The sequence below is a fragment of the Mytilus californianus genome, unplaced genomic scaffold (genome assembly GCF_021869535.1).
Source record: "Mytilus californianus isolate M0D057914Y unplaced genomic scaffold, xbMytCali1.0.p SCAF_1, whole genome shotgun sequence".
NCBI lineage: Eukaryota > Metazoa > Mollusca > Bivalvia > Mytilida > Mytilidae > Mytilus > Mytilus californianus.
Genome location: NW_026262581.1, coordinates 23,674,203 through 23,701,672, shown reverse-complemented (window position 1 = coordinate 23,701,672; position 27,470 = coordinate 23,674,203). Strand labels below are relative to the sequence as shown.

The window sequence follows — 27,470 nt, the reverse complement described above, 5'->3', positions numbered from 1 at the left end:
ATCATACGCCATCAAATTTTTAACGCACGATTTCTTTAAAAAAAAAAAGAAAAAAGTCAATTGCTTTAAAAGAAGTAAATTTGAATAGAAAACCTATGAATATCATACGCCATCAAACTTTTAACGCACGCTTTCTTTATAAAAAAAGAAAAAAAGTCAATTGCTTTCAAAGAGGTAAATTTGAATAGAAAAACTATAAATATCATACGCCATCAAACTTTTAACGCACGATTTCGTTAAATAAAAAGAAAAAAAGTCAATTGCTTTAAAAGAAGTAAATTTGAATAGAAAACCTATGAATATCATACGCCATCAAACTTTTAACGCACGATTTCTTTATAAAAAAGAAAAAAAGTCAATTGCTTTAAAAGAAGTAAATTTGAATAGAAAACCTATGAATATCATACGCCATCAAGCTTTTAACGCACGATTTCTTTAAAAAAAAGAAAAAAGTCAATTGCTTTAAAAGAAGTAAATTTGAATAGAAAACCTATGAATAGCATACGCCATCAAGCTTTTAACGCACGATTTCTTTAAAAAAAATTATAAAAAAAATCAATTGCTTTAAAAGAAGTAAATTTGAATAGAAAACATATGAATATCATACGCCAGCAGATTGCACCAATTAAAATGTTTACATGTTAACCAATGCTTACTAAAAAAAATGATATTACGTAAACAATATGAATATCATTTTACACAGGTTTACTTTGTGAATGATATTAAAATATACACAATTTATACAATACAATTTTTTCATTACTTTCCAAAAATATATTCTTCAATTGATCACCGATTTTTGGACACTACAGATATGAACAGGTCTGCGTTTGATGGGGTTTATTTGTGAAATCGGTGCTGAACTGACAAACAGAATATTTGTCGTACTCGACGATTTCAATTTCACATTAACTATGTCATCATATTGAGTATAAATGTACCAACTACCCTTGCCCATAGTATTTAGGTAAATTGCTTGATACGGTTCTAATAACGGTTATTATAGCTACTCGGATCTGCACTCCAAAAAGACTATTAGGAAGAAGAACTCTCACTGCAAACACATAAAAACTTCATATAAGGACATTACTATTTATCACCCAAAAGAAATTTTATCAAAATTCGTCCCGTTTGTTTAAGTCTATATTGAACAGATGTTCATGATTAGTAATTGTGAAAATACAAGTTGAGAAACGTTAAGTTCTTCTGATCCATATAGCGAATGAATTTATTTTAAGACTTGTATTTTTGTTGCCCTTTTATCGATCAATATGTGACAGGATATACTTGTATCTATTTTTCCAGGCCAACATTTATATCAGCCTTGAGTTTTTATTTTTTTGATACACAGGTTTAGCAGCAGTCACAAAATTGATAATTTGTATGGAAAGTAATCAGATAACAGCAAATCTACACTATATGAAACCAAGTCCTGATATCCCGGGACTTTCCAACGGTAAACTGAAAGTAGTCACAGAACACACATATTTTAACGGTGGATTGGTTGCTGTGAACTCTTTTGGATTTGGAGGTTCAAATTCTCATATCGTTTTGCGACCTCATCAATGCAGTAATATAACATCATGTTACCTGTTAAAACGATTATTCGTCTATAGTTCAAGGACAAAGAAGGGCTTAGACAGAGTTATGGCCGCAGCCGAGGAACACAGCAGAAATATTCATTTCCATTCTTTACTAAATGAAACTCGAAATTGCAGTCATATCTATAGAGGTTTTACTGTTCTAAATGCAGAACATCAGATACAAGAAATCCAAGTAAGTCATAACATTTTGCGCAGAAGAAAATTTCGTAAATTTAGCTGCTAGATTTTTGATTAACCATTACCGGAATCGTAACGTTACTCGCTTTTACACTTCTACCAGGTATGACGTATTGTTCTCATGGAAGGTAACACTTTCCTTGGCGAAGCTTCTTATTCACTACGATTTTGAGTATTTACAAATAGTGTTTCCTCCATAGTTTTATATTTTATATATTTTAAAATTGCGACCAGTAACTTTGAATTTTAAATAGATATACAGATATACAGGATTTAAAATCATTGACTCATAGACAAAGAAAGTTAGAAGCTTTGTGAAGATGTAAAGCATTAAATGATGATTTTATTTTAGTTGAAAAGATAGCCACCACACAAAATGAAAGCACCGGAAATCTAAAAACAACAAAACGATAGGTTACCATTTGACATAATGAGGTGCTGGGAATCTTACATAAGGTCTTTATTCTTATTGAATTTTCCTTCAGTCGCAGGTTTTATTTCTTATTTTGTTCGCAGTTTTTTCTTTCTAATGTTCGAAATTAGAAAATAGCACAGTAGCTGTGTTATTAATTTAATTCGATGACACTATACTATGTATATCAATCAAAATTACAATATTGGAATCATTTTGTATTTCCCAGGGAACGATTTTATTGTGTCTTTCATCTCTTTTTTTTTAAGAAGTTCATGTTGTTGAAACAATGAATATTTCAGTCTGTAGCCATTACAATATAGTTTACTAACAACATTTTTTTATACTGGGGTTTACAGTCCATAGTAACAGTGAGATTATAAACATGGTGCGGTAAATTATGTGGCAGTAGTTTACCGATGTTAAAATTTCGTAAATCAATAAAGGATGTTTGCTCCTCATGTTTTTGAATATTTGCCAGATATTCGGAATCCTCTGGTTTTATCCATGTAGTGCCATTAAAATTTTTGCCCGCAAACCCCTTCTTTTCTTTTCATACATTTAAAACATATAGTTTAAAAAGCCATTTTTGAAAATCATATAAAATCCTTGTTATTTATTCATAGTTTTTGAAAGAAAAAAGGTGCCTATGTTAAATGTACAAACAATCTAGAGAAAATCACTTCCCGCCAAATTTTCAATGGCGTATATCTCGAAAACAAGCACACGGACCCTTCATTTTTTTCTGCTTGTTTAGTTCATTTATTCATTTACTTTCAATTTATAACAGTCTTTTAAAAAGCTTGTTATTTTGAAAAAGAGTAGCGAACTTCCTTAAGAAGCGAAAATGTGAGGTAAAGAGATAAGTCTATTACCTTTTTAAATTTCTCGAATCAAAACTTATATTTTAGTATCGTAAATTGATTTTACTTGCAGCATGTAGGGAAGGCTAAATATAAAAAAAAATCCAGTTGATTCTATTACAGTGCAATACTCTGTAAAAGCTTTTTGATTCGTTTTTCATTCTGAATTAATACAGTTCTCCAATTGAAAAGCCATAACACGTGTTTTAATACAATATGATAATTTTTGTCCTTTTGTCGTCAGATACGTACAGTTCCTCCTTTTTGTAGACTTATTTGTCATGATATACCTTATTGATATTTCCATTTAAATATTTTTTGGAAGTTATGGGACTTTGACATCGTTTGGGAAAATGTGATGTAATGTTGAGGTGATGCTTCTTTGAGGTCGTTTGCATGAACAATTCAAGTCTGATAGGATTGGTTGGATCATATCATCGTGTCCATATTAACCATCATTTCGTTTTGGCATTTGCTAATGGAATTATCATTTTTCACCAGATCTTGCATATTGAATAATGACATCTTTTGAATTCCTTCAGAATACTTGGCCGTAAAAGTTCACATTATGCATGTTATTATATGGTTTCTAGATCAAAATTTATATTTAGAATGTTACCAAATAAAAACAATAGCAATACCTTAATGTCACAATGTCCTTAAGAAATGTCTAGGCTGTAACAAATCCCAGTTATCTTAACCTGTTACAGTTACTCCATCTGCTTGTTTGTCCATTTATTCATGGAACTATTCTACAGATTGTGTACTTCAAACTAAACGTTCAGAATCAAACATCTGTACATCAATCGAAAGAACCAAATATTTTAAGAAAGAGATACAAAGGAAGAAAACCATAGGTAAAGGAGAAGATATAAGTTTAAACAGTAGGAGCCAAGTTACCGATTAAGGATTTCAAAATTTAAAAAAAGTTGGTTCATTATATTGAAAACCTAGAATGTTAATATATCTATTCATGATGAAGAGGTAACTACAGAACAGTGAATTAATTATAAATATTTCATGGATTGTTTCAGGCAGTAACATGTAAGGAAAATCGTCCAGTTTGGTTTGTATTTTCTGGGATGGGAAACAGATGATGGTCATTCCAGCATTTAGAGAGTCAATATTGAGATCTGACACAGTGTTACATCCATATGGTGTAGAACTTCATAATCTTTTGATGAGAGGTTTAGAGAACGATTTCAAGGATACATTAAATTGTTTTATTTGTATCGCTGCAATACAGGTATCATTTTAATCAGTAAACGTTCAACCTGGCTTTTCGTTTTGTTTTTAATATGTACATTGAAAAGTAATTGTAAAACACTTTTGTTAATAAGAGATTGTTAATCTGAGAGTACAACAAAAAGAGCAAGTTTTCAGCAAATTATTTTGTCTTTTTTGTACTATTTGATATCAAATCAAAACATAAACGAAAGTGCAACAGATCCTGATATTTCTTACATTGTAATGTTTGAAAAATATATGTGTGTGTTTCCGTTATCATTCTACAGGTAGCATTGATTGACCTCTTATCTGTCACTGGTGTCATGCCAGATGGAATTATAGGTCATTCAGTTGGAGAGCTGGCTTGTGGATATGCCGATGGTTCCTTAACAGCAAAAGAAACTATTCTAGCAGCTTTCTGGAGAGGCAAATGTATCCAAGAAGCAAATTTACCACCAGGTGGCATGGCTGCTGTTGGTAGGAAGTGTGCCTTTGTTAGCAATCATAATTAAGGAAACGTATAAACTATACTAATTATCAAAAATGTTTAATTTTGAAGATATTAAAATAAAGGGAGATCAAGGTAATCATGTCAATGTAACCTAACAACTCTCATATCCAAGAAACATTAAGAAGGCAACATAAAGTCTTCAACAAGTTACACATGGCTATAAAAGATGTATCATATTCTCCAAATTACAAAAAAATCATTGCAGAAAAACAATAATGTATATTAAGTACCAAAACATAATACTCAAAATGTTACCCTTGGAAAGAATGCTTGTCATTTTGTAATGCAAACTAAAAGAAACTTTTGATTTTATGATATGCCGTTCAAAACTTTCATTACGTTTGCTGTTCCATCTCTTACTTATTACTTTATAAAAAATAGCACACAATCCTGTGAAATGAACAGAATCAGCTGTACAGAGCACCAATGCAGTAAATCAACAGAAACTTCATGATCTGGTCCCAAACTATGAATTAACGAATTAATGGTTATCTAAAAAAAAAATACCGTAATTTGTGAGTAGACAAAAACAGGACAAGTACAGCATAAGTCAAAGAATGATAATAAGATCAATTTCTTTAAAGATAATTCAACGGGAAAATCTATATTAAACATATCACAAACTTCTACTGATGGAATCATATTTCACCATAAATCACTATTTATTTTTATTTTTAGTAAAAATTTTAATCGACTTCGGATATGCCTACCTCCTGTATTTTGTTTTTTATTTATGAACAAGTTGCACATATTGACACCCGCGACTCAACTGCAAACTCGCGCAAATAGAACGACGAACACAAGTATTATTTGAGCAGGAAATTAAGTGTTTTGTCTTTTTGTTACTTTTTTTAGGCTTTGTGCCGATCTTATGAGTCAGGCCCTATCCAACTGATGTTATAGTTTACTCTTATATTGTACTGTGGCACCATTGCTGTCGGTTATGGAGGTTTGCGCGCTCAGAAGAATATTAAACCCAGCCATATTCTTTAAGAGCCTGGCCCAAGTCAAAAGTGTGTATACATGTACATAATTTAGTAGTTGTCCTTGGTTGCTGTCTGTCATATTTGTTTTAGCATAATTCAGCCCGTTATTTTGTTCTTTTATAATTGTTTTATATTTTGTTATATTAAGGCCTCTTAAGTTTTCTATACGTAATGGGTTGTGCTCATTGTTGAAGACCGTAGAACTACATGTACCTATAGTTGTTCAAATCCTCGTCCTTTGGTTTCTGATGGTTAGTTGTCTTGTTTGCAATCAAACTACATCTCCTTCTTTTCATATAAACATACTGCAACTTCCAAGAAAGAAGACCATTTGAGACACATGAGCTTAGATTCAGTGGTTAAACATTTAAAAGAGTCTATCTCTATAAGGGGTGTATGTTTTTGTCGTATGTCTTCATGTGAAGTTAGACTAAAAGTTTCTGAAAACAATTGTATCTCCACTTAGTTTTCAATTAACAGTAGTTTATATGAGACCAAAAAATCTTAATGCCCTCAAAAGCCGTATTTTTAAGTTTTAACCCAATGATTTTTAGATACTTATTCTTAAATCATTGTTTGTGAACATTATTTTTTTCAGAATACCTAAATACATATTAAACAGTTGTGAACTCTACCAGAAATTATAGTTTTGCTGTTATTGCAATAATGAAGAGATAGATCTCAATAAAATGTTAAAGACTTATCATTTTGCATTTGTTGATACTCAAAGGATTTCTCTTGTATAGGTTTGACATGGGAAAAAGCTATAGAAATGTGTCCGCCAGGTGTAGTTCCTGCCTGTCATAACTCCGAAGATACAGTTACAATTTCGGGTCCTGCAGCCTCTGTTACAAGATTTGTAACAGATCTTCAGAAGAAACAAATCTTTGCAAAGAACGTCAATAGTGCTGGTATTGCTTTCCATTCGAATGAAATGGCAAAAATTGCACCAGCACTGAAATCTACGTTGTCAAATGTAAGTTATTGTAGATTTCTATTCTGTTCATTCACACGGTCACTTTGTTTTTCTCTTTTTATAATAAACGATGTTCCAACAAATCATATGCAATCCATAATCAAGTAATAAAATAAATACTGATACAATCGCATTAACTTCAAAAAAGACATATTTAGTGTGTTGAAATGGTAAATAAGAAAACAACCCTTTATAAATTATGTGCATAAGAAGCGATTTTCTTGATTTTCCGTCATTAAGAACACTCAAACTAAAAAGTGTCTTCAAGCCAAAGTAAAGAGCTGTATGACCAAATGGGACCTGAACAAAAGGTCATATCCTTCTTTGTTACCTTAAAATTCATCTGCACTGCATGTTAGATTTCATTTCGAAGATAATATAACGAAATGGAGTGTATGGAACATAATGAATAGAACTACTTGTGTGCACAAATTGATTAACTGTTTGCTAAAAATTGGGATTTTCTCATTTTTCTTACAGGTGATCGTGCCAAAACCAAGAACTAAGAAATGGATAAGTTCGTCAATTCCAGAGGACAATTGGCACTTGGATATGGCTAAATATTCGTCCGCTGACTACCATGTTAACAACTTAGTGAGCCCTGTTCTTTTTCATGAAGCCTTAAAGCATGTGCGTAACAATGCTGTTGTCATAGAAATTGCACCTCATTGTTTACTTCAAGCCATACTTAAAAGATCCCTTGGACCGAAGTGTACTTATTTGGGGCTTATGAAGAGAGATCACCAAGATAATATTGCATATTTCCTCACAAGCTTAGGAAAGTATGTAAACAAATTTGTTCATAAGAAACCATAGGGTCAGCAATCTTTAATTTGATATCATATTTATATTTAGAAATTAAGGTGACAGTAGCTATATAATTTACTGATGTTCAAAGTATTTTAATCCATTAGGAAGAGACATTAGGTAACAAAACATTGAGAGAATTGCATAAACTCCAAAAAGAATGGGTGCGTTGAAAGGGTAAACGTCACCAAAAATATAAGACCGCTAAAAATGTCGCTAGTAAATTTAGACACCGACACATCGTATCCACGTCGTGTCGGTCAACCAATTCGTGATGGTGACCGTAATATGTATGTTGTGTCGATCCAAGTCGTTCTTCCTCATAACTCTGTTGGAATAGTCTTTGTGCCAAAGGAAAAATTGAAAATCATAATATTCACAATCTTGCGCATATGTATTACTATAATTGAAATTGAATAACGAGAGTTTATATCAAGAGTCATTCCGTTCTCACGAGTTCTTAAACCGATTTCTCTTATTGTAAAAATTTTCTTTGTACTGGTGAAAAATTGTTCGAGGATTTTGCAAGCTTCACTTCAAATATACAACCGCTTACAATATGGATGATTGTGGGTAATGAACCCAGACAACTGCTGATAACATCATATGTTTTCCAGCTTTTTGTACGCTTCAGAATGAAATCAAGTTTTACAAAAGGACGATTTTGTGGCGAAACATTTTAATGTTTTTTTTATATTATTGAAGAAATTACAAATCCCCAATGGAAAGTAGGGATGTGATCTTTTAAAGTCAGCATTGACTTAACCAATATGCAATACAAATGTCGCAACTTTGAAACAATTGCAGGATATGCTTACCAAATTTACAATCTTTTAATTCACTTATCCGTGTCACAGTCCGTTTAGTGTGATACAAGAAATATCTCTTGTGCGGAAAAAAGATAACAGGCCACAACCATTAGAATAAAATGTTTATACGAAGATGTAAAACTCTTGAATGCTTCGCCATTGTTGTCTACAATCAAATTACGGAATTATATTGAACATGTTATATGTAGTGTTATTTTTCTTTATATAAAATTGTGTACAATGATGCTGTATTTCATGTATGCATTCTTTATCATTCAAGTGCTTCCTACATGGAATCAACTTGGATCCTTTAAAGATCTGTCAACCAATTAAGTTTCCCGTGCCAAAAGAAACCCCAATGATATCTTCTTTGGTAGAATGGGATCGTTCAGTGACATGGGATGTACCAATTGCAGAAAACTTTTCTGCAGAGGCATTAGGGTCAAATAGTGGATCCACACATGAAATTGAAATGTCAAATAATTCACAATACAGTTATCTTAATGGTCATAGAATTGATGGACGCGTCTTGTTGCCTGCAACTGGTCTCCTTGTATTAACATGGAAGTCATTTGCAAAGATGAAAGGCAAGCTTTATAATGAAATGCCTGTAAAATTTGAGAATGTGGCCATCCATTCGACAATCATAATTCAGAATGAAGGTGAGTTAACCATGCATGGATATAGGTTGAAAATCCTTTTTATGCCCCCGCAACTGAAAGTTTGGGGGCAAATATTTAATCCCTGTCCGTCCGTCCGTCCCATTATAGGTATATAGCTATTCCAGATATATCCTCCTACAGTTTGAATGCTAGGAAGTTTTCACTTTGCTGGCTGTATGTACATATATTGAAGGTGTGCATCTGGTCAGGGTTTTGATTTTTATTGATATTTGCTTTTTTGGGAGATGGTTAAACTTTGTCATTTTTGGAGTATATACTTGCATAAGAGGTGCATAGCTAATCCAGATAACTTCTCCTACAGTTTGAATGCTAGGAAGTTTTCACTTGACTGAATGTTTTTACATATACCGAAGGTGTGCATGTGGTCAGGGTTTTGATTTTATTTTAATGTTTGCTCTTTTGGGAGATAGTTGAACTTTGTCATTTTTGGAGTATATACTTGCATAAGAGGTGCATAGCTATTCCAGATAACTCCTTCTATAGTTTGAATGCTAGGAAGTTTTCACTTTGCTTGATGTTTGTACATATATTGAAGGTGTGCATGTGGTCAGGGTTTTGATTTTGATTTATATTTGCTCTTTTGGGAGATAGTAGAACGTTGTCATTTTTTGGAGTATATACTTGCATAAGAGGTGCATAGCTATTCCAGATAACTCCATCTACAGTTTGAATGCTAGGAAGTTTTCACTTGACTGGATGTTTTTACATATACCTTTGTTATTTTTTGGAGTATATACTTGCATAAGAGGTGCATAGCTATTCCAGATAACTCCTTCTATAGTTTGAATGCTAGGAAGTTTTCACTTTGCTTGATGTTTTTACATATACCGAAGGTGTGCATGTGGTCAGGGTTTTGATTTTATTTTAATGTTTGCTCTTTTGGGAGATAGTTGAACTTTGTCATTTTTGGAGTATATACTTGCATAAGAGGTGCATAGCTATTCCAGATAACTCCTTCTATAGTTTGAATGCTAGGAAGTTTTCACTTTGCTTGATGTTTTTACATATACCGAAGGTGTGCATGTGGTCAGGGTTTTGATTTTATTTTAATGTTTGCTCTTTTGGGAGATAGTTGAACTTTGTCATTTTTGGAGTATATACTTGCATAAGAGGTGCATAGCTATTCCAGATAACTCCATCTACAGTTTGAATGCTAGGAAGTTTTCACTTGACTGGATGTTTTTACATATACCTTTGTTATTTTTTGGAGTATATACTTGCATAAGAGGTGCATAGCTATTCCAGATAACTCCTTCTATAGTTTGAATGCTAGGAAGTTTTCACTTTGCTTGATGTTTTTACATATACCGAAGGTGTGCATGTGGTCAGGGTTTTGATTTTATTTTAATGTTTGCTCTTTTGGGAGATAGTTGAACTTTGTCATTTTTGGAGTATATACTTGCATAAGAGGTGCATAGCTATTCCAGATAACTCCTTCTATAGTTTGAATGCTAGGAAGTTTTCACTTTGCTTGATGTTTTTACATATACCGAAGGTGTGCATGTGGTCAGGGTTTTGATTTTATTTTAATGTTTGCTCTTTTGGGAGATAGTTGAACTTTGTCATTTTTGGAGTATATACTTGCATAAGAGGTGCATAGCTATTCCAGATAACTCCATCTACAGTTTGAATGCTAGGAAGTTTTCACTTGACTGGATGTTTTTACATATACCTTTGTTATTTTTTGGAGTATATACTTGCATAAGAGGTGCATAACGTTTCCGCATAACTTCTCCTACAGTGAACCATAGACCTATGTACTCCCATGCGCAACTTTGTGTATTTTAAAATAATACTTTGCATCTGCGGTGGCATCATTTGTGTCTCTCAGACACAATATCTCAAAGAAAGTCCTACATTAACTTTGTTATAATACTGTTACTTCAGAGTGGAGTGCGGGGGCATCACTTTGTCTAGTTACAATCATAACAAGAAGGAATGGAACACAAATACATGTTTTGTTAGATTTCAAGTGTATCATTTTTATCATTGCGACTATTAATAAATTCATATAGTTTATATACTGTTTTTAGCTGCTAAGACCAAATAAATAATTGAATCAGCCAAACTCAAAGCAAACAGTTTCGAACGACCCTTGCTGTTATCTCAGATGACTGGAACACGCATATATTGTGTTAAAGTCACTGCATGCGGTAAAATGTTAACAATTTGTAACTATTCAGGCCACTCAAGTAAATTGTAATTAAAAACCTGAACTAAAATCGCACATACTAGTTTGCTAGTATGTTTTCACGGAATTAAGAAATTCTGAAGTACATGCCAGAACATAACAACTCGCCAAAAAAAACTTAACATTGATACATTTGAAACATGTCAACTAACACATAATTCCTGATGCCGTCATGTTAACACAATTTTTAAGAATATTTACTAAAACGGATTATCAGAAGAAAATATTGCTTGCAGACAGTCTCATATCAGAAAAAGACGAACTATCATTTACCAGAAATATCAAGGTTAATTAAGATATACTTTTGATATAGAAATAACGTGTGATTGTCCAGTTTTGTTTCTTAGACTGTATCGCTTTAAGATTATTTGTTTTGTTTTTGTAAGTTTATAATTATAATTTCATAGGCAAAGTCAAGTTAAAAGTAAATATAATGGAATCAACAGGAACATTTGAGATCTCTGAAAATGACACGCTGAAATGCAGTGGTTCTATATCAGTTTTATCTTCGCCTGTCAAAAAAGTCAATATGGACCAAAAAGAAAAATTTCAACTGACCTCTACAGATGTGTATAAGGAATTAAGACTTAGAGGATATGAGTACGGTGGGGAGTTTCGGGGCATCCTTAACACTAATATAGAAGGTAGAATATTGCATGTACTGATTTATCTAATGTTTAATGTTTACATAATTGCTTGCCCCTGCATGTTACTTTACTATCCCGTAAACAAAGTCGGATTGTTTTCATAAAATTCAGTTTGAAAATCTAGCAACCCTTGAATTAGATAAATATATTGAAATTAATGGTAATTGTTTTGCATCACCGAGACCTGAACTTGAAAACTCTTCATATTCTCTCTATTCGACAAGATATGTGATAAAAAGGAGATGCAAGTTTGACATCGATTTGACATCAACCACATAACACATCGAAACCACGATGACATTCAGTATTTGATTCAATCATTACACTAAAACCTCAAATTGAAATTTCTGTTACTCTAGAGCTGTTAAATTATATTCACTTATGAATAATACTAAAACAAATTCCGGTTTTATTTTTGTTACCCTACGTTGTTTGAATAAACCATATTTCAATTCAATCTTTTGTCAAACAAGTATGTACTGCTTTTAAATTTCGAAGCAAACAAAAAATAGATATATTTAAAAAGTAAAATAACAAAAATACCGAACTCCATGGGAAATTCTAAACGGAAAGTCCTTTATAAAATGGCATATCAAAAGCTCAAACACATCTAACGAATGGAAGACAACTGTCATATTCCTGACTTGGTACAGGCATTTTAAAGTATTCAATCAAGTACTTGTTTTATAATACCATTAATAAAATAATAAAAACCATATAGAATGTGGTCGGATTTTATCGGTTTGTGAGCGATCAACCTTTCCCTAACCCTAAAAAGAGGTGTAACAAAAAAAAAATGAACTGTAAAAATCAGTTGAAAATGGTTTGGCTCATCAGATCGGCAACATCACAAAAAAAACGATATGACAGTCCTCGCAGTTACTGAAAATAGTTCAAAGTCAATAATAATGAATACATAAATAATGATGTTCCATACATAGGTATCTATCAGTTCACATTAATTAAATAAATTAAGTGCATAGTCGACGTCATAAACAACTTGAGAAATGCATGGCCTTGTGCAAAACCAAAATAAAAGTACATAATATATTACAGGTAGTAGAGGTGAATTAGAATGGATTGATAACTGGGTATCTTACTTAGACACTATGTTGCAAATTTGGATTTTATGTACTGGAGAAAATTGCTTGCGATTACCCACAAGGATTGCAGCTGTTTCGATTGACCCACAAGCTCACATAGATCACCTTCGTCACACTAAAGAAAAACAAAAATGTATGTCACAATTTTTCATATTTTTTTATTTCAATGAATCTAAATATATGTGGTAAAGTGAAAATATTTTTAACTATTTTTATTGTTAGCATTTAAAAATTTTTTCACATTTAACAGTTTCAATAATGATTTAGTATGTATAAAAACTGAATTTACTTTAGATAAAAAGAAAATCTTTCATTAGGTTTATTAAAAAGCCCTTGAAAGTGAAAACGACATGTATTTGTTTGCAAATAATGGCAAATTATTTCAGCATCCTTTGTCAGAGTCGAACAAGATCTCAACGTAGTGATCTCTTCTGGTATCGAAATCTTAGGATTTCATTCAAATATGGCACCAAGACGTCAACAAACTTATCCTGTCCTGGAAAAATATTGTTTTGTTCCTCACAATTCAGATGAAATTGTAGGAAATGAAATAGTAAACTGTATTGACAATTGTAATGCATATGTCGTCTACAACCTGGAGAATTTATGCAAGAACGGACTTCAAAAGACCTATATAAATCGAATAGAAACATTCCTGAACCAGATAAAAAGTAAAATGCCTTCTATAAAAGATCCAAAAAGATCTATTGCAACATGCGACGACTTACCAATGAAATTAAAAAGCATATTCGAAAATATAGAAGAAAACAAAATGGAAAAGGGAAATTGGGAGATCATGGAAGAGGTCACATTGATGTCTCGTCCAAAAATTATAGTACCGTGCTTGGATATAGCTATTGAAAATACTGCGTCTTACAGATTCAATATTTTGGAAGTTAGAGCTACTGTAAGATCGTTTGATAAGTATATTTTCCCACTGGTAAATGATCGACCGTTTACAGATATCACTTACACTGTAGCTTCAAGTCAGGAAATCTCTGCGGAAGAATCAAGTGATATGAATTATGTTGAATGGGATGCTACATCATATTTTCCTTCAAATTCCACACAAATCGACATTGTAGTTGCCAGAAACTTTCTCTATACACAAAACAACATCAAAACAGCATTGTCATATTTATCATCTGCCGTTCAAGAAAATGGCTTCATTCTTATCGAGGAAATAACAAATAATTTTCCAGTAGCATTTTCGCTAGATAAATTGTGGAAAGTTCCACTTAAAATTGAAGATGAACGAAGTTGTTATTGTTACTGTGATGAGCAAAGATGGGATCGAATCTTCAAAGAAGTTGGTTATGAATTGATCTTCAAGCGTTCAGGTCATTTCTCTACGTTGTTCCTACTCCGTCTTAAACGAAATATAGTTGACGAAGAAATTGTTATTGTACCAGTTGATGAGTTGAATGGATCTTGGTTTGATGTTTTGAAAAACGAGTTCATGGCATCACAACAGAAAACCCTTTGGATAACTGTGAATTCTCAGCCACTAAGTGGTGTTATTGGTATGGTTAATTGTCTAAGAAGGGAACCTGGTGGAAACAAACTGAGGTATTTTATATCTAAAATATGCACATATGGAATTAACTGAAGTTTCTATAAAATAATATTCTTTTTCTTTATCAAGAATGTTACTAATAACAGTCTGTGTCGTTCGTCAGTGTAATTTCAACTCGAAGATTTTAATTTGTCCGACAAAATACAGTTTTAAACGAAATAAGATTCAAACAACTCGATTTTACTTTTTTAACGATGCCTTTGCCGAATATCATTTACGAGTTTTTATCTCCCTTCCATTAAGTTGTGTTAAATTATCGGTCTGTTTTGAAATAATGTGTAATAATCCTAATGAAGGTGTATCCAAAAAAGTGCATAGACGCACGAAATTTATCAATCCATTTACTTCATATTATCTTTTTGTTGGTGCTGCTCTTCGTGGTGTTTGATTTTGTTTCTATTAATTTCAAATAATAGGTATTATAAATCTATCCGATATCCATTTGTTTTAAGGACAAAACATATATGCTGTTGTTTTTGCAAGTTTATTCTAAATAAATCAAAAGTTCAATTGTTTTACAGATGTATTTTCAACTATGGAAAAACAGTTTTGGATATTTCAACAAAAAATGAGGAAACTAAGCAGCTGATTCGGAAGGACCTAGCGTTAAATGTATACAAAAATGGACAATGGGGGTCATTCAAACATTTACCATTGACAAAAAGTAAGGTTCATTGACTTTGGTTACGTTATTTGTTCTGTCAAAGATTTATACAAATATTATAAATATGGGACGATTTGACCATCTCAATCACACTGCACCTAAAATCTATATTACATTTAGATATCAGTTTCAAGTAAGATTTTAATTAGAAAGATAAACCGTTAGAATAAAAAGAGTTATTTTTCTATTTTTTTTAATGATACAAAAATATGATTTTTGTTCTAAAGAGATGTGCGACTTAGTTAGATACAAAGCTTCAATTTGCATTTATTAACAAATTTCAAGAAAGAATTCCTGGTACTTCGATATCATAATCACATTTTGTCACGTCGTGGTTTTTCATAGCTTACTATATGGCATGGCTTTGCTCATTGTTGAACGGCGTATGGTGACCCAATATTTTATTTAGTTGATATCTATTTCATTTGCAGCTGTTTACGACTGTCCCCAATACAGTTACCCGTCAATTAACTATAAAATAATGGTAATTTTATAAAATTTACCTTGTTTTAGAAATGCTCGATGGTCAAAAGTTATGTCAACATGCTTATGTCAATATTCAAACGAAGGGAGATCTGTCAAGTTTGGCGTGGATAGAATCTCCTTTAACAAACTACTTAGAAAACAAAGGTAACCGACTGTGCAATGTCCACTATGGATCACTTAATTTCCGAGACGTTATGTTAGCAACGGGGAGACTACACGCTGATGCTATTCCAGGAAAGCTAGCAGAGCAGGATTGCATTTTGGGAATGGAAGTTTCAGGGTTAGATGATTTCGGAAATAGAGTTATGGGACTTGTTTCGTCAAAGGTATACGTTAAACTGTTTGTACAATATGTTTAGATTTCTTTGTGTTAAACTCATGATCCTCAATTACAAAAGTTATATATCTAACACAAAATTTAATCGAGCTGAATGCTTGAAATATGTCAATGTCGTTTTATTTATAAAAGAAAGACTATGTTGTCACCTTATTGAAATGAAGGTCGTTTATTTTTAAAGAAAGGAGTGAGATACAAAAGAGGGTTTCAATTCAATAAGTCGAAGACAGAGCGACACCGCCATGACAAAATACCAAAACATCATTAAGACAAACAACAGTCCACATAACACAACATAGAAAACAAAGACTAAGCAAAGCGAAACCAATGCATACAGGGGGGTCTCAAGTGCTTTGGAAGGGTAAGCAGAATTGATCCACATGTGGCACCCGTCTCGGTGGTCAAGTAAGCAAATTTGGTTATTATTCGTTGGTGCCATATTCGAGGAAAAGGAACGGCAATATTATTACGACAATTAATTTTTCTGTAACATTAAGCTATGATACAATTATTAAATTATCAAATTTTCTTATCTGTATATTTTGCACTTAACACATATTTCCTTGAAAGGCGTTCACAAAGGCAATTGACGGGGCTTGCATGATGATCCTTTTCAAGCAATTAGAAACCATTTAAATGAAATGCACTGTTATATCGTGAACATAGTGGTTTTCTTGTTTACTGTAATCGTTCAAGGAAACTATTTAGAATCCTAGTATCAAACTTTTAACAAACTCTACCTTCCAGCACATCCATTTCCGAAATAATATAGTGTTCTTGTATGTGACCTTTTAAAGTTAGTCTGTAATTCTTCATTTTTTGGGAAATAATTCAAATTTGCTAGCATTTGAAAAAAATTGAAACTTTATAGATGCATTAAGCATAGGAAGGTTTATTAGCGAATACTTTCACTCAATTTCTATATTTATAATAACGTTTATTTTAATAGATGTGATGTTTCCGAATGTGATCTTTACCGATACTGCTTTTCTTTTTTAAACAGGAATTAAAATTCAAAACGATCTAATTTATCAACATATTCATCTTGAGTTACTTTTTATATTCAAGCAATGGGTCAAGACTTCACAATTACCCTTCAGAAGCACCTGAGATCACCCCCAGTTTTTGCGGGGCTTGTGTTGCTCAGTCTGTGTTTCTATGTTGTGTTTTGTGTACCGTTGTTTGTCTGTTTGTCTTTTTCTTTTTTAGTCACAGCGTTGTCAGTTATTTTTCAACTTATGAGTTTGAATGTCCTTTTGATATCTTTCGCCTCTTATTTTTTTCGCCTCTCTTTTGCTCTTGTACTCTTTCAACTATTTTCAAAGAATAGGAGTTGTATTCATCGTCAAGCGTCATACGCCTTCATTTTGCTTACATTATCATCAAATAATCCAATATTTTTATGTCAATTCCATAAATCGCATTTTTGATGTATTGTAAGCGTCAATGTAGTTAAAAATTTAATATTGTTAACAACATTTTAAACAAGATTTAATCATTTACCGTTATTATGAGTATCTTGGTTCTGCCCTCTTACTATCTTTTGCTGTATAAAATTATTGCATTGTGTATGTTTTATAGAGTATAGTTCTAACAAGCTGTATTCAAGAAATTTATTTGAAGAACCCTCTTCGCACAATAAATGCAAAAAGATAAGGTACAATAAGGGTCACTTTTGGCACCCTCTTTGAATTAATTGAATTTTATAATTTCAAAAGACTAGGTATAGAAATTTTTTGGTAGCAAAAAATTTGAAACCAACCATTAATATACTATTATAAACCTTAGATGGAAGTCACTTGGTGTTCACTTAAAGGAAAAAAGCGCCCCCCCCCCCCCCAAAAAAAAAATTAAACAGGACTGACGGAAACGTTTCTACTATAAAAACCGAAATCATAGCGACCTTAATGCGGACCTACTGACCTCATAAGCAATATGTTTCTTCCTAATATAAAATTAAACCATGTTCTGTAGGATGTTCATATAACCAATGAGAATCATTCTAAGGAGTTCAGCTTGGTGAATAAAGGTTTTCTCTCAGAATAGCATGTATAGCATACTATGTTAGGTATAAATTACACCCAAAACGGATAAATACAATCATAAGATATAGTCTGATATTAACAACCACATGCACACCAATGGTAAAAATCTGTGAACAAATTGTTATAATACCAGGCTTAGAGTCTGAATCGAAACTACCCGGACGTCTATATCAAAAATTTAAGTTAATTGGATAAACCTATTGAAAAATATATCAGCCATATAGTAATACCACACACAATGTTTAATCTCCACAGTGACCAAAGTTTTGTTTATTAGAGATACAAACCATCATAAGTCAATCAGTTACAAACTAGGACAAACTTTTCTGATGATCTTCACCAACGATTTTTTTTTTCTCAATACTAATGATTCATAATATAGATTTCTGTACCGTTTTATGTAGAATATGTGCAGCGAGAGCAAAAATATCAAAATATATGTACAATTCACAACGACTGTAACTCTCATGGATCGACCCTCAGTTATGTGACCACAAACGTGTGCAAACATATTTTTATCCTTAAACAGGTTAAAGATAGCAATTGATTAACCACTGTTAACTGTGGAAAGGAATATGTATAATTTTTTTTTTTGCCCATAATTCTTGAACAGTTAGGACAATAACCCCAAAATCAATCCCAACATTCCTTTTGTGGTATCGAACCTTGTGGTACAATTTCATAGATATTTATGCACTTATACTGAAGTTATTGTCTGGAAACCAAATATCTTCGGAAAAAGACGTTAAAGACGCTGACGACGACAACGCCATACAATTACACGGCCGCAAATTTTTTAAAAACAAGGACAATTTTTGTTATCCATTGACACAAGTTAAACATGTTAAACCTTACAAAAATTTGCGTTCGTCTGAAACTATATATATACAATCTATATCAAAAGGTACTTCCTTAAATTAGCTACTACTCTTTGTTAAAAAAATGGAATGATCGAAAATAAACGTGGGAATACTCGAACCTTGAAGAAAATCCTTTAACATCTCATTGAAAAGACTAAAACGTATGTGCGTATAGACATTCGACTAAATTGCTTGCTATTATTATCCCGAATCTACTCCTGCCATTCTTCTCGTTGGAATATGTTAAAATAATACCAGAACAAAATATTTGAAAAAAACTGGACTGCGAGATTCGAACATAAAAAGCCTGATGCAAATGCGGGCGCGTAACCACTACACTACCTTTCCCAAATACATGACAACTTGGACAAAAGACAAGTCGGACCAAGACAACTCGGACCTATCTTAAGACAACTCCTACCATTCTTGAAGACAACTCGAACCACTTTTAAAGACAACTCGATCCAGTTTAAAAAATAATTCGGACCACTTCTGAAGGCAACACAGAAATGTTTGAAAGAGGGTGGTACTGGAGGTACATTATTGACGAATAACGTCCCAAATCTTGCCACTGAATAACGTTAACGGTAAAAAATTTCTGTTTTGACGTTAACGATACATATTGGAGCGTGAGGATAAAGAATAACTTTGTGAAATAATTTCGATGTAACCATTTGGAAAAGATACACTGAAAGTTGTAACAATTCGCCCGTTAAACCCAATTCGGCCCAAATAAGGTAATCGTAGAGAGCAAAGTTACATCGTCTTCTAATAAAACAGAAACAGCAGAGATATATGTGTTAATCAGCTATGTCATCTCATTTCAATATAAAAATATTAAAGATTAACCCAACCTCTTTTTGATGAGATTTTTAACTTTTAAAGGTCGCGCTTAATTAATATAACATTCTTGACTAATGACAAGATTTTATTACATGAGGGTAAATAATTTAACTTTGCTGTAAAGTGTACAGTCGGCAAAGGAGGATGGAATATATTTGATAAGAGCAATTAAAAGAGTTGTCTCTGTAATTGCAAAATAGACATATCTAATAAATTATTTGTTAATTTCATCTGTCTTATTGACAAAGTACAACGGAAAATATTAAGACAGTGTTTTCTTTAAATTCTCACATTAAATGTTGATCAACACATATGTTTGATATACATGTCACTGATGAGTATTTTGTAAACGAAACGTGCGTCCTGCGTACAAGATGTTAATCCTGGTATCATTAAGTTTATTTACTCAATTATCTTTACATTGAAAGGGAGATCAAAGTCAAGAATGATGTAATAGAAATTATTTTAATATACTGTGGATTTATTATTATTCGTTGGATACCAATTTTCGTGGATTTCGTGGTTACCAGTTAACCACGAAATTAAATTTTCAACGAATAACAAAATGTCTATAAGCTTGTTAGCAGACTTCGGTAAAACCACGAAATTAAATTTCCACAAACATGTAAGTTTTCCTTAATCCACGAAAATTGCTACCCACGAAAATAAGTGAATCCACAGTAGCTACTTTATTTCTGAAAAATATGAAAATTTTCATCGCTTAATGGGTTGACTTTCATTAAATCTAAAATTGAGTTTATAGACATTCGTGTACTTTAAAAGATTACATAACAGTTTTATGAACATCTAAACAAAATTCTTGGGGGTCTATACTTTGAAATGTTCAATTTAATTTCAATGTTATACATGTAAACGTATAAAACAACTTCAGTCAAATCTAGACAAAACACTGGTCTGAACAGTGTTTCAAACTGGCCCGAGTTGTCTTTGAAAGTGGTTCGAGTTGTCTATAAATTTGTCCGAGATGTCTTGGTCCGATGCGTCTTTGGTCCGAGTTGTCCTGATTCCGACAACCTGACTAAAAGGTGTTAAAAAGATGTATTTACACCTACTGCATTTCATAGATTTGTAACCTTTTTTTAACAAAAGAAATCTGGGACTGGGACAAACTGACTTGCAAAAATTGTTTACTTTACATGCTTATTAATTGTAAAAATCTCACGTTAATATTTAACAAAACAAGTCGTTTTCGGCGGTTGCCTTTTTCTTAAAGTCGTCTGCAACCGGCCCGGTATTTTGTCCCGAACTTTTACATATTCTGAGTATTTTTTACTTGAAAAGAAAATAATAGAATTATCAAAACTATTCGTCGATCTAATTTATTTAGGTGACTAAACCGGAGGGACAATTGCAACATGGCTGTTTATCGTGTCTGCCAAGTGCATGTTTTCCCCATGTTAGGTGTTGATCTAAATCGATAAAAAAAATCCACTTTGATAAAAAGATAAAAAGTACAATTTTAAGTATAATGGCAAAATCTAAAAAATTAAAAAAAAACTCATCTATGGAAGTATTCTTTCTTTAGTTAAGGATGTCGTGCAGTCACAGCCGCATGCGAATATTTTCAGCCCTTACTCCGATGTCGCTCCGATATTACTATTTCGACAAAAGTTGTTGTTTTTTTTTGGAGAGATTTTTTTTGTTTTTGAGTGCCTCCGCCAATGTGAGCCAATAATTTCTTTTCTTAGTCGGCAAACCCCGTTTGTATGCCATCTTTTGACGTATTCAAAGCACTTTAATCAACCCAAAATCAGGTTTCTGCTTTACTAAAAGATAAAATACGCATGTGCTTCTGAAAAACAGATATATGCAAATCTTTTCCGATGCTAAGTTCATTTATTTCATGATAATGATTGTGTGACAAAATAGGGAGCCAAATACGGCCCTTAGTGTACCTTGTCCTTTGCAATAGAAAAAAATACTTCTAAACAACGAATGACAGTGCAATAAGGCAACGCAAAAGTAGTTTACCAATGTTCAAATCTCATAAATCGATTAAGAAGACAAATCGTGGTAACAAACAAAACCGAGGGAATCGTCTAAACTCTAACAAAGTGTGACCGGTTGCGTCGACAGGGTAAGTGTCTCCTGGTTTACATCCAAACGTCTTCATTTGAAAATGTCAAATTTTGATTTTTTTTAGGGTCTAGCAACAACTCTTTATGTCGATGATAAGTTTTTGTGGTCAGTTCCAGACAACTGGTCTTTAGGGGAAGCAGCGACTGTCCCTGTAGTTTATGCAACGGCATATTATGCTTTAGTTGTAAGAGGAAGGATAAAACCTAGAGATCGAGTTCTTATCCATTCTGGATCTGGAGGAGTTGGCCAAGCTGCTATTTCTATAGCCTTACATTATGGTTGTGATGTTTATACTACAGTTGGATCAGAAGATAAAAAGATTTATTTACAAAAGAGATTTCCGCAATTGAATGAAAAGCACTTCAGTAATTCTAGATCAACAGAATTTGAGTCTCATATAATGAAAATGACTGAGGGAAAAGGTAAGCGTAAATACATTACTTTTTAATGGGATGATTAATGGTTTTGTATATTTTCAAAATTTATCAATAATTTATTACATTCTTAATTACCCAGCTGAAGGTTTTAGAAACGCAATCATAATTTGGTTGACCGTTATTAACCATTTTAGTCCATGATGACCACTGATATATTGAATTTTCTCCTCCTCATTTACGATTATGACATCACAAAATGCATCTTTATATTTGCAATGAACAGCACAACGGGTGCCACTATTGGGCGAAAAAATGTATACTCCTCCGGAGCGCCGGAGTTCAATCTTAGAATGATGTGACGTTCTTATTGCTCAGTCGTTAATAGTCTATGTTTGTCTGTTTGTCGTTTTTTACCATGGTATACTATATCATTCTTCGAAATATAATACCCCTACTTTAGGATTGGGACTATATTGCATCACCCAGTCCATCTGTTCGTTCATCCGTTCGTCTAACAAATATTTCTGTCACACTTTTTTCTTCAATACTATTCAACATGTTTGGTCAACAGCTAGACTGTAAAGATTTTTAAAGTTTGAGTACTTTTTGGATCTGTCAGACACCTACTTCCTGTGTTCCGATAATTTGAATTAAAAGGTGGGGTATTCTCAGCACATTATCGTATTGTTTGAATTGTTCCCTTTAAGTCTTCGTTCATCTTTCCATTTTCAACCGTGGATATTTCATAGTTGTGCTTAAAATTGGTCTTGGATTTTTTTGTATTCTTTTTCAAAATTGGTGGCAGTCACAATCTTTCCTTCTTACAACTGGCAATTTCATATTCAGGGTATTATTTAGGTTAAACTTTGAAGATACAGATGAAATCTAACACATTATATCTATACGGAGTGCCTATAGAAACGCAACACATTATATTTCAAACTCATGTAAGTTCCTTTTTGAATAGCAATACACAAATGTTCTTTCATGGCATTTCTCAAATATTTGGCTCCTTGTTAATTAAACATTAAGCTTTATACTAGCATCGACTTTTTACTCAAAATAAAAACTCACAAATGTTCATCCGAATTTACATTTGACCAAATGCAAAGGACATGTTTTAATCGGCATTGCTGTTATATAATCCTTGTTAAATAGGTTCATTATTGTGGAAATTTGCCAGTCGTTTATTTCGACCACCGCACCATGTATGCATCAATTTGGAATTCAATTATTTTAACAGGTTTAACAAGATCATAATCAAACTTCAGATAAAAAACTTTTTGGTGCAATGCTGGTGCGAAACTTTATTCTATATTTTTCATGACAATGTAACATAGTAATACGCAAATACTTGCCTTTAATATGTTCATATTTATGCTAAAACGTCAAGGTCATAATTATGTTGTAGGTGTTGATTTGGTTCTGAATTCGTTATCTGAAGAAAAACTGCATGCCAGTGTACGAATAATAGCTGAACATGGCAGATTCCTTGAAATTGGAAAGTTTGATCTATCCAAAAATACACCTTTAGGTAGGAATTTTGATATTTTACTAGCACACATCTCTATTGATATTTATCAGAAAGAATGTTTACCTCGGGAGATTGATAGATTGATTGATTGATTGATAGCTGCTTGCATTGCTTAATGTCAAGTGGGAATTATTCCATGCTTATTCACTCAGAGGTATAGAGAAAAAACTGATTAGATTAGAGTTTACTACAAAATCGCTCCGCAGAAAACAACGTGAAATAATGCCAAACCAAAAAATGCTAGCAGAAATATATGTTTCAAAGTATTGAATTTCTTGAAAAAGAAGTTGTGCCTTCCTTTCCTGCATTTCTCTAAAAGAGATCTGTTCTATACAAAACCAAGACCTGTTTGCTAAATAATCTACTTTTGTAATATATTAACTCCTTAACTTGACATTTGTTTCATTATATTGTTCCGTAGGAATGTCTATATTCCTAAAGAATGTAAGTTTTCATGGGATCTTGTTGGATGCGCTGTTTGAAGAGGATAATCAGGATTGGAAAGAAGTTTCAGCATTACTAACACAAGGCATACAATCAGGAACAGTGAGACCTCTAAAATATACAGAATTTAACAACAACCAAGTAGAAGATGCATTCAGATTTATGGCACAAGGACAACATATTGGAAAAATTCTAATAAAAGTAGGTGATTTTTCTACCATATGTTTCTTTGTTTTCAGTATAAAGATCTTTGTTCATTTGTTTGTGTTTAAAATAGTTAGAAGCTGACGTATGAATCTTTTCAGGTAATATAAAGCGTTATACCTTTCCATTTATAGCAACATTTCAATAGCGATTGCATACGGAGTATATATGATACGATATTCTAAAGCTTGCGTTGCCTATCATGATTTTCTTGATAGAGGATTGGTAGCAGGATTTCTCCTTACAAGGAAGCTATTAAGCCAAATAGTTCAAGTGTTCAAGTGGGAGTCATTCCGAAAAGATCAATTTGGAAGTTCGGATGTTTTCTGTAAATGATTAAGAATGGTTTTATCAACAAACATTTTCACGAGACAACCATAGGGTTTTTCTATCTGTCTTTTTTTTTACATTTTCTGATACTAACAATCGATTTATAACGGTATTTATGCCCTTAAATATGAACTATTTAAAAAAAAGTAATAATAGATGTGTAGTTGATAGTTTATCATTCTCAACTTATAGAACCTAGAGTTTAAGATATAATTCTTTCCATTTTCTTAAGGTTAGAGATATTTCGGAAGATACCAGTATTCCTACTATTTTAGCATTACCCAAGTCATACTGTCACCCGAAAAAATCCTACATCATAACAGGAGGTCTAGGAGGCATGGGTTTAGAAATAGGTCATTGGCTGATCAACAAAGGGGCTAAGAATATTGTCCTCACATCAAGGTCAGGAATCAAGAATGGGTATCAAACCAGGATGATACAGAATTGGAGACGTAAAGGCATCCAAGTTTCGATATCTTCTCAAGATATTGCAAATGTAGAGTCAACAACTAGACTTATTGCGGAAGCAGAAGACTTGGGACCTGTTGGAGGTGTCTTTCATCTTGCTGTTGTAAGTAGAAAACAAACAATATTCTTTTCAGTATATGTTCTATGAAAGTGATTGTCTACTCGAGCTAATCGATCTTAGTGCAACAAAATATCTGAAGTTGGTTAAAAAAAGTAAATCAATCTTGAACTGAACCGGTTGTATTGATCTGAACAGGTCTTTCCCTCTTAAGAAGACGTTTTATTTTTATTTTCAGACTATTCAAATAATATAAGATCAAAATGACTGTTTAAGACTTAAATCAATTTACTAGTGCTGTGTTCTGTGAAAGTTATAAAACTTTCATAATTTAAGTGTAAATAAAGTTTTACCTATTTAGTTGTTTGTAAAGATCAATTTGACCACAAATCATGAGATTGTTGTCTTAAATTAAGATACGTCAAATCTAATAGCTTCATGAACATAGCGTAAACACACGCGCTTACATTGTTTCTCAAATGAAGGACGGGTGTTTTACAAAATATTTCTCATAAATCCTTCTCAATAACTATTTGATGAATTCTGTCTTGATTTTGATTAATATCCAAGCGACTATTTTGACAAAAGTTATTCTTTCTCCAAAGGATAAGTACTAATTATCTGCAGTGTGGAAGTACAGTGAACATTTGTTCGAATTATATGTAAAATTTTCAAGCTTTAAACTGCAGTCGGATTAACAGTTTTATTAAAATTAAAAGAAAACATCTTCTTGAAATCACATTACATTACATTACATTACAACTGTAAGGTTTCTATTGGCATCCTTATGAATTCATCTTCAATGGTGATGTGGTGACAAAGGTTCTCCGCCAGTTGATTACCGAAAGTTGTCTTCTTTTTATTGACAATTCATTGTCACTCGATTAGTTGCCGCTCCGGTACATTTTTACGAGTTGCAGATGTCGCAAAATGGCAAAGGAGTAGGTCCGGTAAGGGCCGATTTTGGCCTCAAAATTCAGGTTCATCTGAAGAAAGATTTTGGACACTTTTTAAACACTTAAGTGTCTACTTCAGTCGATTCAATTAGTTTATGTGAAAGATTTGAACTGATTTATTCATTAAATACACTCAAATTCAAGCTTAAATATGAAAAATCTATCAAATATGCCATAATATGTCACTTTTCAGATGGTTTTTGTCAAAAATGAAAGTGGCTACATCCGTGTTCATTCTCAACCTTTATATATGTTATGTATTATCATCAAATACAACTTACATTTAAATATTATGAATGAACACAAATGCGGCCACTTCCATTTCAAACGGAAACTGTCTAAAAATTAACCAAAATGCTAAAATTTCGAAGATTTCAGTGATTGAGCATGACTTAATGATGCTAGTACCCGATACATGTGCATCGTATTGTCAAAAACAGCCCATAATTATGTAACAGAAGTATTCTTCTTTCCAATAAATAGCTAAAAATTTACATTTTAACAATTTTGTAAAACTGCTATATTTTGGGGCCAAAAAGGGGTCTTACCGGGCCTACTCCTTTCTTGCTGCTTTCCTTATTTTCTTAAATGTTATTCTTTGTTTGTTTTGTTTGATTAACCGTTTACGACCATCTTGGTTGATTGTCATTCAAGAAATGTCAATATGTGTGGTTGTTATTTTCTGGCTCAGAATCAGTAAATCCTTTCTAGAAAGAGCTATAAAGGACTGGTTTTTGCCCGTTCAAATTTTAACTTTACAATTTGGATAAACACCGTTGCATGCGATCTTTTCCTCAATTCAAAACAGATGTATCAATGAAATTTTGCACATTACAAAAATATGAAAAAGCTGATTGAAAAATAATAAACCATTACAGAAGATGAAAATATATAAACAGTCCTCAAAACACATTACAGAAAACTAAGAATTTAGTAACATAAATCAAGAAGGAACTTGACATAAACCAATATCTAACTAACTTCAATGAACGCATAGGAATACATATTTAAGGAAAGAAAAATTTTTTTTTCCTTTTGTACTAAAGTTTTAAGATATAGAAATAACATTACATGTATGTTTCATTTGATTGGCAGAACAGTCCGCGCTTTATAGAAAATGTGCTTCGTTCAACGCTTTTACCACTTATAAAATTATTAAAAGAAACATTCGATTCTTAATTAAATAAAAGTA

The 27,470-nt window shown here is 32.5% G+C and overlaps 1 protein-coding gene across 1 annotated transcript in view; it reads left to right on the top strand.

The window, feature by feature from the left end:
* The window catches only part of LOC127717585 (fatty acid synthase-like), a gene marked incomplete at its 5' end in the record, with an annotated part of 43,185 nt that overhangs the window by 12,865 nt on the left and 2,850 nt on the right, over positions 1–27,470 (top strand). Inside the window, 17 exon segments of the mRNA XM_052223321.1 lie at positions 1,352–1,776; positions 4,091–4,142; positions 4,145–4,302; positions 4,571–4,760; positions 6,527–6,756; positions 7,237–7,542; positions 8,653–9,034; positions 11,654–11,890; positions 12,950–13,129; positions 13,383–13,568; positions 14,337–14,565; positions 15,094–15,241; positions 15,770–16,048; positions 21,972–22,329; positions 23,696–23,818; positions 24,240–24,467; positions 25,036–25,367. Of these exon segments, the coding sequence (XP_052079281.1) occupies positions 1,352–1,776; positions 4,091–4,142; positions 4,145–4,302; positions 4,571–4,760; positions 6,527–6,756; positions 7,237–7,542; positions 8,653–9,034; positions 11,654–11,890; positions 12,950–13,129; positions 13,383–13,568; positions 14,337–14,565; positions 15,094–15,241; positions 15,770–16,048; positions 21,972–22,329; positions 23,696–23,818; positions 24,240–24,467; positions 25,036–25,367 (4,043 nt within the window).